Raw genomic sequence first — 14,885 nt, forward strand, 5'->3', positions numbered from 1 at the left:
TTTATTTAATATAAGCATTTAATGCTATAAACTTTCCTTTAGGCACTGCTTTAGTTGCATCCCACAATTTTTTTTTTTATTGTGCTTGCGAAAGTTTACGGCTCAATTTCACATATAAAAATTTATACACATATTGTTGTGCAATCCTAATTGTAATCCCTATAATGTGACAGCAAACTCCTCCCTTTCCACCTCTGGTTTCCTGTGTCCATCCAACCAGCTCCTGTCCCTTTCTGCCGTCTCATCCTGCCTCTGGACAGGAGCTGGCCATTTAGTCTCATGTATCTGTTTGAACTAAGAAGCACACTCTTCACGAGTATTATTTTATGTTTTATAGTCCAGCCTAATCTTTGTCTGAAGAGTTGGCTACGGGAATGGTTTTAGTTCTGGGTTAACAGAGCATCTGAGGGCCATGTCTTCTAGGGTTCCTCCAATCTCAGTCAGATCATTAAGTCTGGTCTTTTTACATGAATTTGAGTTCTGTACCACACTTTTCTCCTGCTCCATCAGGGACTCATTGCCGTGTTCCCTGTCAGGGCGGTCATTGATGGCAGCAGGGCACCATCTAATTCTTCTGGTCTCAGGCTGATGGAGTCTCTGATTTATGTGGCTCTTTTGTCTCTAGGGCTAATATTTTCTTTTTTTTTTTTTTTCAGCTCTCCTGTCCCCTCCTGCTTTCTAGTCCTTGCTGCTGGGCTAGTGTGCCCCTTTAGTCTCATTTTGCTTTATGGACCTGTCTAATCTTTGGCTGAAGGGTGAACCTCAGGAGTGACTTCATTACTGAGCTAAAAGGGTGTCTGGGGCCCATATTTTCAGGGTTTCTCCAGTCTCTGTCAGGCCAGTAAGTCTAGTCTTTTTCTGTGAGTTAGAATTTTGTTCTACCTTTTTCTCCAGTTCTGTCCAGGACACTCTATTGTGAGCCCAGTCAGAGCAGTCAGTGCTGATAGGCAGGCACTATCTAGTTATACTGGACTGAGTCTGGTGGAGTGTCTTAGTCATCTAGTGCTGCTATAACAGAAATACCACAAGTAGATGGCTTTAACAAACAGAAGTTTATTCTCTCGCAGTCTAGTAGGCTAGAAGTCTAAATTCAGGTCGTCAGCTGAAGGCTTTCTCTGCGAACTCTGGAGGAAGGTCTTTGTCATCAATCTTCCCCTGGACCAGGAGCTTCTCCACGCAGGAACCCTGGGTCCAAAGGATGAACTTTGCTCCTGGCACTGCTTTCTTGGTGGTATGAGGTCCCCACCTCTCTGCTTGCTTCCCTCTTTTATATCTTAAAAGAGATTGGCTTAAGACACTATCTAATCTTGTAGATCTCACCAATATAACTGCTGCTAATCCATATCATTAACATCATAGTGATAGGTTTTACAACACATAGGGAAATCACATCAGATGACAAAGTGGTAGAAAATCATACAATACTAGGATTCGTGGCCTTGTCAAGTTGACAGATATTTTTTGGGGACACAATCCAATCCATGGCATGGAGGCTGTGGTAGTTGTGGTCTGTTAGTCTTTTCGACTAATCTTTCCCTTGTGTCTTTAGTTTTCTTCATTCTCCCTTGCTCGCAAAGGGGTGAGACCAGTGGAATATCTTAGATGTCTGCTCACAACCTTTTAAGACCCCCGATGCTACTCATCAAAGTACAATGTAGAATATTTTCTTTATAAACTGTTATGTCAGTTGAGCTACATGTTCCCCAAGACCGTGGTCCCCGCAGCCCACAGCCCAGTAATTCGGTCCCTCAGGGAGTTTGGATGTGTCTGTGGAGCTTCCGTGACCTTGCATTGGTCAAGTTGTGCTGGCTTCCCCAGTATTGTGTATTCTCTTACCCTTCACCAAAGTTACCACTTAGCTGTTCTCTGTTTAGTGTTTTTCCATCTCCACCTCTTCCCTCCCTCGTGACCATCAAAGATTGTTTCTTTTTGTGTGTATACCTTTTCATAAGTTTTTCTAGTAGTGGTCTCATAATATTTGTCCTTTTGTGATTGACTTATTTCACTCAGCACAATGTCTTGGGCTAATATTTTTCTTGTAGCTTCAGTGTTCTTCATTCTCCTTTGCTCCATGTGGGTTGGGACCAATTGATGCATCTCAGATGGCTGATGGCAAGCTTTTAAGACCCCGGGCGCCACTCACCAAAGTTGCATCCTACAAATTTTGATATGTTGTGTTTTCATTTTTATTTAGTTCAAAATAGTTTTTAATTTCGTTTATGATTTTTCTTTTTCTTGTAGGTTATTTAGAAATGTGTTACTTAATTTACAAATATTTGAGGATTTTCTAGCCATCTTTCTTTTTGGTTTCTAGTTTAATTCCATTGTGATCAGAGAACATACATTGATTTCAGTCATTTAAAATTTATTAAAACTTATTTTTTTTTGTCTAAAATATGGTCTTTCTTGGTAAATATTCAATATGTAATTGAAAACAACATATTCTGCTATTGGTGGGTGACATGTTTCATAAATATCAGTTAGGTCTAGTTGGTTGACAGTGTTGTTCAAGTCTTCTATGTGATTTTCTGACTATCTGTTCTCTCAAGTATTGAGAAAGGTGTAGAAATCTCAAACTACAATGATGGACTTGTCTACTTTCAGTTTTATAAGTTTGTGTTCCATATACTTTGAAGCTCTGTAATTAGGTATACACATATAAGATTGTTACGTACTCTTGAAAAAATGGCCTTTAATCATGAAATAACCCTTTTATCCTTGGTTATATTCCTTATTCTTAATTCTCTGTTGTCTGATACTGATACAGTCACTCCATCTTTCTTTTGATTAGTATTTGTGTAGCAAATCTTTTCCATTCTTTTACTTTTAACCTTTCAATGTCTTTATATTTAAATTGAGTCTTTAGTAGACACCATATAGTTAGGTCTTGCTTTTTATACAATCTGACAATCTCTGCCTTTTGTTTGGAGGGTTTAGATCATTTATGTTTGATGTGATTATCAATTTTGTTGGGTTTAAATCTACCATCTTGCTCTATGTTTATATTTGTCCCACCTGTTCTTTAATTGCTTTCTTCCTCTTTTTCTGGCTTCTTTTGGATTAATTGGGTTTTTAATGATTCCATTTTATCTCCACTCTTGATGTATTAGCTATACCACTCTGTTTTGTTATTTTTAATGGTTTCTCTAGGATTTACAATATAAACCTTTAATTTATCACAGTCTGTTTTCAAATATTATTGTATCGTTTCACATATAACATAAGACCCTTACAACAGTGTACATCCCTTTCCTCCTCCTGGCCTTTGTCCTATTGTCAGACATTTTAGCTGTGTATATGTTACAAATCCCATAATACATTGTTATTATTTTTGCTTTAGACAATCAATAATCAATATATTTTTAGACAATAAGAAATTTATTTATCCACATATTTACCATTCCCAATGCACTTTATTCCAATGCTCTATAATTTTCTTTCTGCCCAAAGGACTTCCTTTAACATTTCTCATAGTGCTGGTCTGCTGGCAATGAATTCTCTTAGCTTTGGTATGACTGAAAAAGTCCTTATTTAGCCTTCAGTTTTGGAAGATATTTTTGCTGGGTATAAGATTCTAGGTTGACATTTTTTTGTTTTAGTCTGTTAAAGATATGTGGACACACATTCTTCCTGGCCATGTGTGAACTCTGAAGATTGTCTGCCTTTTCCTTTCCAGTGGTTCCTCCTCCAGCCTTGGTAGTTTCCTCAGATACATGCACAGAGATTTGAGAGGACCCCTCTTCAGAGCTTTGGAGCTTTCCTTCTGCACAATTTCTGTTATTTTCTCATTCTACTCTGCAAATTCTAGTCACCTTGGCTTCCCTGAACTCCGATCTCTGTCTCCTCAACTCAGCAAGGCTACTGAGCTCTGTTTGAGTTCCACTTCCTTATGCTACAGCCTAGACACTCTCTCCAGGCAGTAAGCTGGGGCAATAGTAGCTCTCACCTCACTGTTTCCCTTCAGTCAAGGATCACTGACCATCACTGCCTATTGTCCAATGTCTGAAAATCATTATTTCATATATTTTTTTTTGGTTCATTAGTTGTTTAAGGTGGAAAGGTATATCTGGTCCCTGTTATTCCATTATAGCCAGGACCAGGCAATGTTTTGTTCTGTTATATATAAGGTTAACATGATTTGGAGCTGACTCAACAGCAACTAACAACACGTCTTTTAAAAAAACTCCTGTACTATTAAGATTCACTTTTAATGTTAAAAGTTTCAAGGATTCCTATTTAATAGTACTATAATTTTACTTTTTATTTACTCAGTAAACAATTTTTGGTATGCACTTTAATTGTTGGACTCTGAAAACAATCTATTGCTCTTCAGGAACCATAGCCCATGAGTTAGGAACTATTGGTCTAGGTCAGCAGATATGGAAGGTCTCACTTCCTCGCTCCTTCTACCTAACACCTACCCTCATCTTTTTCACTTCCTTGCTGAGAACCCATATTTTCCTACTGTGAACTAACACTAGGAAAAACTTTACTCTTTAGATAAGAACTCACCCAATTTGCCTTAGCAGAGCTCAGTAGGATAACCTTTCAAAATGTATAGGCATGGTTCTAGCATTCATATATCAAGTGTAACTCAAATACATCCTAGGGCCCTACATCATCCAGTTTTGCCATTGTATCCCATTCAGGAATACAAGGCTCAACAACAAAAAATAATTAGAAAATAACCCCAATCTTTAATTGTGTCACTCAAAACATTAAAGAGGTCCAATTTGTAATCCTAGTAGTGCTTATTTTCTCTTTCCTTTTCTCTACTGTCCCATTCTTCCATATTCAGAAAACCTCTTAAAGTCCAAAAAATTCTCTGATACCCAAATTCCTTATTCTCTTAGTCTAGATAAGTGATTGCTAATTTATGGGCCATGGACCCCTGAGGGACAATGGATCCATGTATTTACCAATAATTGTCTATACACTGAATTTTTTTAAAAGTAAACTTACTATATGGCAGTCCTTTTTACATTGAAAATTTTATAAAAAGCCAAAACCCACAAGGCCAAAGAGATAATAGCTAAAATTTTTGGATACTGGAATTGAAGACTCCTGTCTTTCCCTATCTTGATGATTCCTTACGGTATATATGGACTTTTCTTCTCTGGGTTCTTTTAGTTTTTTCCTTGCTGTTTTGCCCATTGTCCAGATTCTTCACACAGGAGAAAACAGGAACTAACCCAGCAAGTAAGAATGAATACTCTTTGGGATCATTAATAATTGTGTCCCTACCATACAAGCACTAAGTTTACATCCATAGCTATCCTTTTATGTGGCGGGAAAAGCTTTCTGCACTAGCTATGGTGTATTGGACTTTTTCTTGCTAGAATCTTTCATTTGTAGATCCTCCAGCATAACATCTTTGGGACGAGCAGCCCTCAGCTCTTGGTTTGAGGCTCAGGAAGCTTATGGAAAGGAGGGCTGGCTTCAGTTTCCTCTACTCTTTCCTCTGCTACAATAGACAGAGACATGGTCCCAGGGGGATAGCCAGCAGCTTGGAGGGATTGGAGAATCTCAAAGCAGTGACCTCAGAACCTGCTAATATCTCCCCAAGAGTTGAGCCAGGAGGTATCCTTCCCGAGTCCTGAGGAGCACTGGCCTAAGATGGGGAGGCAGGATGCCGCGGGATTCAGTGCAAGTGTTGACATCAGGCAGTTGGAAGGGCCTTGGCATGGACATTTTTTCGAACTCAGTTTCATAGCACCTTATATCAGTCCTGATAATCTCCTGTAGGTGTCTTGGCTTGCAAAATTGCTTTTGCAGTTGAGAAGGAAAGGGACCATCTGATGATTCTTTGGTTATGAGGGTTTCCCTAGCTCCTCACCCAATGCCAGGGCCAGAACCACATGAAAATATACACAGAGCACTCGAGACACAACCTGACATCATGCCATGTACCCTGCAGATGCTCTCAGAGATCTTTCCAGGGCCCCAAGGTTTCTAATTTGAGGGACTCCCTGGGCCTTACCCTCTCTGCTCAGCCCAAGCCCAGCACAGACACCAACAGTCAGGCAATGGTTCCCCTCACCCTAAAAAAAACCAAATTCATTGCCATTGAGTCAGTTCCCACTCACAGTAGCCCTATAGGGCAGAGTAGAACTGCCCCATAGGGTTTCCAAGGAGCACCTGATGGATTCGAACTGCCAACCTTTTGGTTAGCAGCTGTAGCTCTTAACCACTGCCACCCTAGAGAGCGGATAACTTTCTGTCTTCCTGATGCCTCTCTGCTGGTCCCGCTAGCTCCAGCTGGAGTGGAACGTTCACCTAAACACCCCTGTGGTCACCTCCCCAAAGCCAAGGAAAAGCAAGTCGCCCCCAGCCTTCCCCCGACACATCCGTTCCAGTGGCCCCTCTTGCAAGAAGCCCCTGGAGCACTTTATGTCCAAGCAGCGGGAATGTGTGCCCCTGAGGATGGCCCGGTAGGTACAGAGAAGCCAGGGGGGCAGCCAGCTGGATGAGTGGGGATATCAGATGGCAAGGTACAGGGGTGGCCAGACTGGGGGGCTGGTGGCTCAGCAAGGGCACAGACAAGGAGAGCTCACTGCCACGAGTTGCAAGTCATCTGTCTTCTCCACTGCCCTGCCCAGCTCTGGCCCACAGACCCAGAGAAGCATGTATGTCATGGTCTGTGGGCCTCAGGGGCCAACCTGACCCAGAGTGTTTCAAACTATGCAACTGAAAGACTCTGAGGACCCACAGCTGAGAACTGACGGCAATTTCTACTTTGAGCATCCATCTAGCACCTGCCATTGGTCTGTCCATATAAACAAGCCTGATTCTTCCCACCATGTGACTCCCACAGGCTTAAAAAGAGATGCCTATGAGCCTTTGGGCAGCCGAGAAGATCTACATCCACACCTACCCTAGTGTGGCTAGTTCAGAGTTATGAGCCTTTGGGCAGCTGAGAAGATCCACATCCACAACTACCCTAGTGTGGCTATTTCAGAGCTCCAGCCCCAGACCATGTACTGAAGCCACAAGGGCTACCATGGCGGCCTCTTCCAGTAGCTCCTCAGCCAGAGGAGCCCAGGGAGGTGAAACAGAGTCAGTGTGTGAGGTGTGGGGTACAAGGAGGGCGGTGACAAATTCTTTTTGAGAAGGGAAGAAAACAAGGCCTTGTGGTCCTGGAGAGCTTGTTACTTCTGAGTCTCTTTCTGTGTCTAACTCCTTGTATCTTTTACCCTTCTGCCCCTCAGCCACCAGGGGAGTCAGATGGAGGCTGTCTGGAAGACTGATGTGGCCTCTTCCAGCCATCCAATAGAAAAGAAGACTCCCCCCAGCTTGCAGTGGGACCAGCTAGGGGGGTACCCAGACATTCCCCGGCTGTTGGCACTGGATGTCCATTCCTCCTACCAAAAAAGTTTGACGTCCCTCAAGACCTGGTAAGTGCAAGCCTGGATGGTCCATCTGGATTCAGGGGGACCTGCCCGCCAGGGGCAGGGGCCACTGTGCACACTGTCCCTGTATAAGGAACCAAAAGGTCTTGTTCCAAACATTAGTAACGACCGCATGTGTCTTGGTTATCTAGTGCTGCTATAACAGAAATACCACAAGTAGAGGGCTTCAACAAAGAGAAATTTATTCTCTCACAGTCTAGTAGTCATTGGCTCCAGGCGAAGGCTTTCTCTTCTGGGATCTGGAGGAAGGTTCTTGTCATCAGTCTTCCCCTGGTCGAGAATGTGCACTCCTGCTCTTCATTCTTGGTGGTATGAGGTCCCCATGTCTCTCTGCTCACCTCTCTCTTTTATATCTCAAAAGACATTGGCTTAAGACACTATCTAATCTTGTAGATCTCATCAATCTAACTGCCACTAATCCATCTTATTACGTCATAGTGGTAGGATTTATAGCACATAGGAAAATCATATCAGATGACAAAATGGTAGACAACCATACAATATTGGGAATCATGACCTAGCCAAGTTGACAGATATTTTGGGGGGACACAGTTCAATCCATGACATCATATATTGTCCTACATCAGCAGAGAGATGCTTACCTGCCATCAGCTTGAGTCCCCACATCAGTACCACTTTACTTTTCTCAAAAGACTTAAATAGTATTACTTTACAGAAGTTTTTCCTTCATACTTGTTTCCTGGGCTGCATATGAATTGCTCAAAAGCTGCATCTTGCCCCAGAGCTGTGGGAGAGCCAGGTATAGGAATGGAGAGATGAGGGAGACCCTGAGTCAGATGATACATCAGAGACTCGGGCCGGGGCCATCTTTGACATTTTCATCTCCTCACTGTCTTCAAGAAGTGTCCCTGGGAAAAGCAGCTCAGGGGAGGGAGGCAGGACTCAGGAAGCCAACAAGAGGCTCGAAGGTTAAACTTGAAGATGTCACTATTGATACCTTGGTTTGAAGGTTGAGAACTCAAGGTTCTTTCAAGGAACCTTTCTAGATCACCAATCCTGTCTGCTCTTGCAGCCATGGCCCAATTAAAGATCCCCGGCAGGAAGAGGGCACTGATGCCTGCCAGACTAGACCTAACCGGAACCAAGGGATGCAAGATGCTGGTGCTGCTGCCACCATCCAGATAGGGCATTCTTTTTTTTTAATTTGTACTTCAAGTGAAAGTTTACAAATCAAGTCAGTCTCTCATACAAAAACTTACATACACCTTGCTATGTACTCCTAGCTGCTCTCCCCCTAATAAGACAGCACACTCCTCCTCTCCACCTTGTATTCCCCATGTCCATTCAACCAGCTCCTGTCCCCCTCTGCCTTCTCATCTCGCCTCCAGACAGGAGCTGACCATATAGGCTCATGTGTCTACTTGAGCCAAGAAGCTCACTCCTCACCAGTATCATTTTCTGTCTTACAGTCCGGTCCAATCCTGGCTTTGGGAATGGTTCCAGTCTTGGACTAGCAGAGGGGCCGTGACCTCCAGGTTCCCTCTAGTCTCAGTCAGACTATTAAGTCATCTTTTTTGCGAGAATTTAAGGTCTGCATCCCACTGTTCTCCTCCATCAGGGATTGTCTGTTGTGTTCCCTGTCAGGGCAGTCATCAATGGTAGGATAGGGCATTCTTTAAGTCAGGGTGGTGTGGAGCATCAAAGAAAGTCAGTCTCTGGCTATGCCTCCACTATGAAACAGGCCTGAGAGTCCCAGATGGACATCAGCATTATAGCCCACCTAATGGATTGCTGTGGTTGTTAGCTGCTGTCAAGTTGGCTCTGACTCATGGCAACCCCATGCACAATGGGATCAGGCTGTTGTGATCCATAGGGTTTTTTTTTATTAATTTATTTTTTGTTGTTAAGAATATACACAGCAAAACATACACCAATTCATGTACCATTTAGTGACGTCACTTTTATTTTCAAGTTGTGCAACCATTCTCACCCTCCTTTTCTGAGTTGTTCCTCCCCCATTAACATAAATTCACTGCCCCCTAAGGTTCTTATACAATCTTTCAAGTTCGTGGTGTCAGTTTAATCTCCTGTAGTTATTAAAAGAGCATAATGCTCAATGCAGACATTTTTCGCTAGTTAAGCTAAACTATTACTTGGTTTTAAGAAGTCTTCAGGGGATATTTTCGGTTTAAGGTTTAAAGATTATCTCAGGATGACAGTTTCAGGGGTTCATTCAACCTTCATGGCTCCAAGAAGTCTGGATTTCCATGAAAATTTGAATCTTTTGTCAAAATGTTCATTAATGGTAGCTGGGCACCATCAGTTCTTCTGATCTCCTGGCAAAGGAGGCAGTTGTTCACGGAGGCAGTTAGCCACACATTCCATATCTTCCTCCTATTCCTGACTCTACTTTGTCCTCTGTTGTTCCAGGTGCATAGAGTTCATAGGGTTTTCACTGACTGATTTTTTAAATTAAATCACCAGGCCTTTCTTCCTAGTCTGTCTGTAAAAATGGCATGGGGGTGGCATCTGACCTCTTCTAACTTCACAAGGGGGAAGGAGAATCAAGATTAATAGCCCAAGGCTGATTCCCATAAGGCGCAGGTCAGATATGCCTCCTTTCTCCACTATCTTTACCAATTCTGACACCAACCATCCCTCACATGGCACTCTACTCCCTAGCTGGGTTCAATAATTCATTGCCATGGACACAGGGAACTCGGGCAATACTCATGATTTTGAGGTTTATTAGGGAAGTAAAAGGTTACAATTCAGATTCAGGGACACTCAAGATACAGTTCTTCCATCAGGACAGCTTCTTCCTAGAGTGTCTCAGGTACACCTCTCTCTGGCCCCTCAGCCTCTGCCCTGCTCAGCAAATGTTATAAAGCTCTTTTAGCTCCTGCCGCTAAGTGCCCAGAGGCACCCTACTCAAGCCTTGGCCCAAACCAAATAACCCATTGCCTTCGAGTCAATTCCAACTCATAACGAACCTTTAGGACAGAGTAGAACTGTCCCATAGGATTTTCAAGAAGCGGCTGGTGGATTTGAACTGCTGACCTTTTGGTTAGCAGCCTAACACTTAACCACCATGCCACCAGGGCCCCCTCTGCCCAAAGTCACTCAGCTTTCTCGCTCTGTGGGCCGGGAAGCTCACTCACTGCATGGTCTTCTGCTGGTCCCTCCTGTAGCCATTTCTCTGCTACCACTTCTCACCATTTCAGTGCTACAGCTCTCTCCATCTCCTGGTTCCAGGAGCTTCTCAGCACAGGGATCCCGGGCCCAAAGGACACATTCCACTCTTGGCTGTCCTACCTTGGCGGTGGTGGGATCCTCTATTTCCTGCCTCTGGGATGCTTTATTTCAAGCCCCCCCAAAAAAAAAATCCCCTTAGTGGGCCACAATTACCTTATCTGCACCATGTTACAAGACCATGGTGGGAAAGGCCACACAAAAACAATCCATCGCACTGCACTGTCTTAGTCTGGAAGCTTTGCTGAAACCTGTTCAGCATCATTGCAACATGCAAGCTTCCACTAACAGATGGGTGGTGCCTGCACTTAAGGTGCATTGGCAGGGAGTTGAACTCGGGTCTCCTGCACAGAAGGCAGGAATTCTACCACTAAACTACCACTGCCCCCACCTAGCGGATAAATACCTGGTTTTCAGTTTCTGAAGAGTTCCCAAGGTATGTGTGTGTATGTTGTTAATTGTTTTGTTTGTTTTTAACTGGAGGTTTGGATACAGCAAACAGAAAGGAGAATAATAAAAACAACACAGTGGCAGAGCTCAGTAGCACAGAAGTCAGCTGGGGTCACACCTCTTGGAGATTTGGCTAAACTTGCCCAAGATCCTCCCCGTAGCATTGGCTCACCTCTCTGAGCGCCTCCTGCCTCTCATCTCTGCATCCTTCCAGTGTCTGGGTTCTGCCCAGCATTTGTCTGAACCTGAGGCCAACCCCTTTGTCCTTCCCACACGTAAATTTATGCGTGCACACACTCTGCTTGACCCCAAACATTTCATGATTTCAGTAACTCAAAATTTAAGGGGATGATGGGGAAAGGAATTCATATGGAACAGCACTTCAGAGTGGCCCTCTTTCTTTCCCTCTCTCATCCCCTCCTTCATTGCTGTAGCATGCCAAATTCTAAAATTTCTTCATGTCTCAAGCAGAGCTGCTCCTCCCATACCCAGGCCTCCACCGGGATCTCAGCTTCTAGCCTAAGCACTTATCAAAATATTGTTCCCAGCAAAGACAGCTTTTCCTTTCTAAGCGAATTTAGGTGAATACAATTTTCTTCCTCTTTTCCAACTCTATACAAGTTTATTCAATTTATCCCACTACCAGATATAGAAGCAAAGTCTAGCTGCCCCTGCTTCTTTATCTGCACCCCAGGTTGGCGCTCCCGACCTGGGCGTCAGGCTGGTCCCCAATGTTTCAGTGCAAGGGCTTCCCATGTTCTCTTGGGATCCCATTATTATGGCCCAAGGGCCTGCCACTCTAACAGAAGCTCTCTGACACTGTCAGGGCTACTGTTGTTTCAGGGGTGGGGTTTGTACTGCTTTTCTTGTGAGCGTGCTGTGTGTGTCCTGGAGACACTCTGCATCCACTCTCCAAAGTGCATCTTCTCTTTGGCCACCTGCCCCTGGTCCCCATGAGTCCTCATGTCCACTTCCTCTGCGGGTCCAGGTCACTCAACACTTTGCAGCCCGGCAGACCTCACTAGTTCCCCTGGCTATGCTGTCCTGTTCACAGCACAGGCCAGTGTCATAGGCAGGACTGACCTCACCCACTGACTGCCCTGTTTTCCTAGTCTGATGTCACTGACAGCCCATCCCATCTCCAGGCCCAGTGGGACACACTCTCAGCATGTGGGGAAGGGCTATCCATTCTCCCTCTTTGGGACACTAGGAAGATTCTGTCTCTCAAAACCCAGCAGGCCCTCTTCTCCAAGGGCTTCTCTGCTTTGCCTTACAAGCATCAGCCTTGGGGCTCGCTGCCTGACAGGTCAGGTAGTTGTGTGTGTCTGCACACACCAAATGCTGTCTGCAGTTGCAGAAAATCTTTAACTGCGAGGCCCTGCCTTGCTCAGGGCCTGTTTCTGCACAGTAGAGTACTCGCCGGTACACGTGTGTGCTCCAAGATGCGCTCAAGCGTAGACTTACCCACATGTCCAACACTCGGGACAGATGAGACGGCTTGGTGTCTTGGCATCTGGGAAAGAGATTAGCTGGATGGGCAAGAAAGGTATTCTGTGAAGTAAGACAAGAGGTAGGATTCACCCTGAAGGAGCAGGAGAGCAGTGGGATGCAGACCTCAAATTCTCATAAAAAGACCGGACTTAATGGTCTGACAGAGACTAGAAGGACCCTGGAGGTCATGGTCCCCAGACCTTCTGTTAGCCCAAGACTAGAACCATTCCCAAAGCCAACTCTTCAGACAGGGATTGGACAGGACTATGGGATAGAAAATGATACTGGTAGGGAGTGAGCTCCTTGGATCAAGTAGACACATGAGACTATGTGGGCATCTCCTGTCTAGAGGGGAGATGAGAGGGCAGAGGTGGTTAGGGGCTGGCCGAATGGACACAAAAATGGAGACTGGAGAGAAGGAGTGTGCTGTCTCATTAGGGGGAGAATAACTAGGAGTATATAGCAAGGTGTACATAAATTTTTGTATGAGAGACTAACTTGATTTGTAAACTTTCACTTAAAGCACAATAAAAATTAAAAAAAAAAAGAGGGAGGATTCATAAGAAGAGAAGCACAGTCTCCAGGACTTGGCAGAAATGTTGAGTTAAGCAGTTCCATGTCCAGGTCACCTCTGGCCCAGCTCGGGGCTTGTCTTTCAGAGATGACCAGGGAGGCTCTTGGGTGGGCTGAATGGGTGCTCACATTCCCTGGCTGCTCCTCCACCTGTAACTGTATTAACTCTTTCAGTGCCTCAACAACCCAAAGGAAGGAAAGCCAGGAATCCACAGATGAGTCAGCTGAGCTTGTACACAAAAAATCCAGCGATTCCCTGCCTGGAACCCTAAAAAAGCAGAAGGACCAAGACAGTACCAGTCCAAACCCTATCCCATAGCCAGTGATTCTCAAACTTCAGGGTGACTAAAAATCACATGGGAAACTTGTTACAAATGCAGGTGCCCATTGGGTGCCTTTAAACAGACACTGGGTGTTGCTAAGTGGTCCTAGAACTTTGAGAAACATTACTTCCCTCCTTCAGTCCCCAAACTGTACATTTTTAATAAAATAGAGGTTTGTTTGTTTTTACAATTTTCTGTTTCATTTCTGAAACCCACACCTCCTGGTTCATTTCTGGAACTAGGTCTAGTACCATCTAGACGCTGAACTAGGCACCAGTCTGAAAAGATTTCCCAAGTGTTGTCTCTGTCCTTTGGGAACCAGGGAGCCAAGATGGTCATAATTAGTGCCTGGCACATAGTAGGTGTCAATGAAAAAAAACAGTTGTCAACTCTAACTCATGGCAGCCCCATGTGTGTCAGAATAGGACTGTGCTCCATAGGGTTTTCAATGGCTGATTTTTTGGAAGTAGATTGTGAGGCCTTCCTCCTGAGGCACCTGGGTGGACTCAAACCTCCAACTTTCCTGTTAGCAGCCAAGTGCATTAACCATTTACCCTACCCAGGGACTAGCCAGGCGTCAGTACTCTTCGTGTAATCAAAACATGGACAAATAAATAACTGATATGCAGATGATGAGCACGAACACTCAGAAGATAAAAACAAAAGGAGACACGGGATACAAGTCAGAGCCAGGCATCCCTGGGTGGGAGGCAAGAGTGGAAGAAATGGAGACGTGGAGGCTTCAGATCTAGATGGTAGCTAAGGCATCCATCTCTGCAATCGGCTGATCAATACAGTAAAGACACTATTTTGGTTAATTCATTCAGCTAGCACTTATGTAGCACCTTCCCACCCTCGCTGTTACCCAAACAGCTATCTGCCAGGTCTACCACTCAGTCTCCACTCATCCAGCCAGACCTTGCCTAGGGACGAGGTATAATAAAAAAAAGTCAAATAAGCAATGACCCCTGTCGAAAGAGAGACTCGTTATTTAGGAAGCACTGAGTGTCTGTTTATAGTGACAGAAAATTTGGCAGTGGATATTGGTGATGGCTGTACAACATGTTTAATGTAATGTAATCGGTGTCACTAAATTACTGTATATTAATTGATGGAACATGCAATCAGGATGCACTGATAATTACTGGTGATTAGAATGCAAAAGTTGGAAACAAAGAAAGATCGGTGGTTGGAAAATACAGCCTTGGTGATAGAAATAATGCCAGAGATCAAAATATAGAATTTTGCAAGACCAACGACTTCTTCATTACAAATACCTTTTATCACCAACATAAACAGCGACTATACACACGGACCTCACCAGATGGAACACACAGGAATCAAATTGACTACATCTGTGGAAAGAGACAATGGAAAAGCTCAGTACCATCAGGCAGAACAAGACTGTGGAACAGACCATCAATTG

At 44.2% G+C, this 14,885-nt stretch overlaps 1 protein-coding gene across 1 annotated transcript in view; it reads left to right on the plus strand.

The window, feature by feature from the left end:
* Positions 1 to 13,784, plus strand: part of FAM186B (family with sequence similarity 186 member B) — a 31,944-nt gene extending 18,160 nt beyond the window's left edge. Inside the window, exons 6-8 of the mRNA XM_023556084.2 lie at positions 6,253 to 6,431; positions 7,209 to 7,394; positions 13,311 to 13,784. Of these exons, the coding sequence (XP_023411852.1) occupies positions 6,253 to 6,431; positions 7,209 to 7,394; positions 13,311 to 13,455 (510 nt within the window). The 3' untranslated portion in view covers positions 13,456 to 13,784. The remainder of the gene's footprint in view (positions 1 to 6,252; positions 6,432 to 7,208; positions 7,395 to 13,310) is intronic.
* Positions 13,785 to 14,885: the final 1,101 nt, after the last annotated feature.

The sequence above is a fragment of the Loxodonta africana genome, chromosome 4, assembly GCF_030014295.1.
Source record: "Loxodonta africana isolate mLoxAfr1 chromosome 4, mLoxAfr1.hap2, whole genome shotgun sequence".
Classification (NCBI taxonomy): domain Eukaryota; kingdom Metazoa; phylum Chordata; class Mammalia; order Proboscidea; family Elephantidae; genus Loxodonta; species Loxodonta africana.